Source organism: Octopus bimaculoides, chromosome 27 (assembly GCF_001194135.2).
Source record: "Octopus bimaculoides isolate UCB-OBI-ISO-001 chromosome 27, ASM119413v2, whole genome shotgun sequence".
Classification (NCBI taxonomy): Eukaryota; Metazoa; Mollusca; class Cephalopoda; order Octopoda; family Octopodidae; genus Octopus; species Octopus bimaculoides.
Window position 1 is genome coordinate 12,773,435 of NC_069007.1, and position 2,650 is coordinate 12,776,084.

Sequence of the window (2,650 nt, forward strand, 5' to 3'; positions counted from 1 at the left end):
ATAATATATATATATATATATATATATATATATATAAGATTGAATAAATGGAGTTATACGCATGTGTTAAATAATTCCTTTTATTTCCGACATATGTTTCGAAGATTACAATTGGTTCATTCCAAAGGAATGAATGATGTCGAGAAAGATGTAATCTACTGTATTTCCCTGAAGAGAAGATTAAATCTTTCTCAACATCATTCATTCCCTTGGAATGAATCAATTGTAATCTCTGAAACATATGTCTGAAATAAAAGGAATCGTTTAACACATGTGTATAACTCCATTTATTCAATCTTATATTTATTCAAAATACCTCAAATTAACAGGGAGTTTCTACCTCATAAACAGGAGTTACATCCAATTATTTTGTGTACTTTGCTACTCTGGTAACTATTCACCAATTTATTTTGTCAGAATTAATTGTTTACTAAGAGAAAATAAATACATATAATTATAGACAGTAGAATGCAATACAGGAGAGATTTGGATGTTATTTCTAGAAAGTAGAATGACCAAAAACAGGTCCTCTGAAGGTTTATTCCTGAGGGTGCTTTTTTTTTAATGTTTATATTTGTGCTTAATAAATAATTTGTGCTTCACTAGAACAAATGTGAAAGGAAACACACACATACACATATATATAAAGAACAAAAATGAATGCTGATGAATAAATTGATTACATCATGATAGAAACTGTTTCTTTCAAGTGAATTAAAAACTTGGTTTGGAAAATATCAAGATGTGGAATGGGTGTTGACCCTCTTATTTTGGCAGATCCCTATGTTGTATCTGGAACTCACAGTGGATTGTGAAATTGCCTACCAGCCTGCATGTGTATATAATTTCATATACATGTATACTTATATGGATGTGTGTAATGATTTATTCATGTACATGTATGTGTAAGTGCTAACAGATGTCTGTATACACATGAATGTCAGTATACAGTATATATATGGCTATGCTAATCTTGACTGATTATATGTCCTTACTTTTAAAATACCTTGAATCAAATGAATCAAAGTTATTGGACGAAGTACTGAAGGACGACCTGAGGGCACTGAACTTTTCAGACGAGATGACAAAGGACTGAGATACCAAGCCCCCTGCTGTACTCAAGAAGACCCATACTCCAGAGTAGAAGTGTCAAGGCCACCCCACTCCACTACTCCAGTACAGAGGATTGGCCTGCAAGAGTCCTGTGCTGGTGCCACATAAAGAGTACTCGTGCTGGTGCCACGTATAAGCACTTGTGCAGTGCCATGTAAAAGCATCCGGCAGACTCCGTAAAGTGGTTAGTGTTAGGAAGTGCATCAAGCCATAGAAACCAGCCAAAACAGACCTCACCAGCTAGTGCTGCATAGAAAGCACTTGGTCCACACTGCAAAATGGTTGGTATTTGGAAGGGCATCCAGCAACAAAAACAAACCCCAAACAAGCTGTGCTGGTGCCATGCAAAAAAGCACTCAGTCCACCCTGTAAGGTGGTTGGTGTTAGGAAGGGCATCCAGCCATGAAAACAATGCTAAAACAGACAGTGAAGCCTGGTGCAGCTCTCTTGCTTGCCAGCCCTGGTCAAACCATCCAACCCATGCCAGCATGGACAACAGATGTAAAATGATGATTTTTTTATATATATATATATATATATATATATACATACACACACACACACACACGAAGGTGCATGGCTCAGTGGTAAGGATGTTGCACTCAGGATTTCAAGATCATGGGTTCAATTCCCAGACCGGGCATTGCGTTGTGTTCTTGAGCAAAGCACTTCATTTCCTGTTGCTCTGCGATCATTTTGTCATCTGACATGTGGCACCCATTGCACCTGTACAAGTAATGTCGATTTGATTGGGGAGTGGGGAGTGACCTTATGTCTACACAAACAAATCATTTGTGTGGTTGTTCAATAATAGTGGAACCCTCATATGTCATCTAACAATGGGAGAGTTCATCATATATATATATATATATATATATATATATAATTTGAAGAAAAGCAACAAAAATTCAATAGGTTATAGCAGTACGTACGTTTCGTACAAACTTCATTTATTTATGTAGTGAGAACACTACATAAAATGTGCAATGAAAATGTACTCCTCAGCTGCATAATGGAATTTCATTTTAGAAAGTCATTTTGTAGATGTGTGCAAAAAACAAGAGTAAGAGAAGAAAAAATACCATCTTGACTGTGCTGCCATTCAACAGTCTTGATTTTGTTTTTGGTTTTTACCCTACCAAATTCTGGTGCCTCAAACATTTTAAGAACCACATTATACACACATATATATACACATATATATATATATATATATTGTTTAGACATTGGAGTAGGATGTGATGCTCCAGCCAGTTGGATCCCGTCACACCATCCAACCAATTCCAACATGAAAAGCGACCATAAAGTGACGATAATGATGGTATGGAGTTATGCCTGTTGGCAAATGATCCCATGGCGTTATACGTTTGCTTCAAGGAAGGTCCGGAATCAAAACAAAAACTTACTTCACGCTCCTCCATCAAAGCCATTGCACTCTCCCTCATCGGTAACATATGTTCATTTTGTTTCCTGGTTGAAAAGGAAAGAAATACAGAAATAAATATCTGACATAAAAAAAAAAAAATTAAAAAAACAA

General features: G+C 36.1%; 1 protein-coding gene across 1 annotated transcript in view; it reads right to left on the minus strand.

The window, feature by feature from the left end:
- Nucleotides 1-2,650, minus strand: part of LOC106881777 (ubiquitin carboxyl-terminal hydrolase 20) — a 71,563-nt gene that overhangs the window by 13,147 nt on the left and 55,766 nt on the right. The window contains exons 18-19 of the mRNA XM_052977178.1: nt 2,510-2,583; nt 983-994 (exon numbers count right to left, since the gene is read on the minus strand). Of these exons, the coding sequence (XP_052833138.1) occupies nt 983-994; nt 2,510-2,583 (86 nt within the window). The remainder of the gene's footprint in view (nt 1-982; nt 995-2,509; nt 2,584-2,650) is intronic.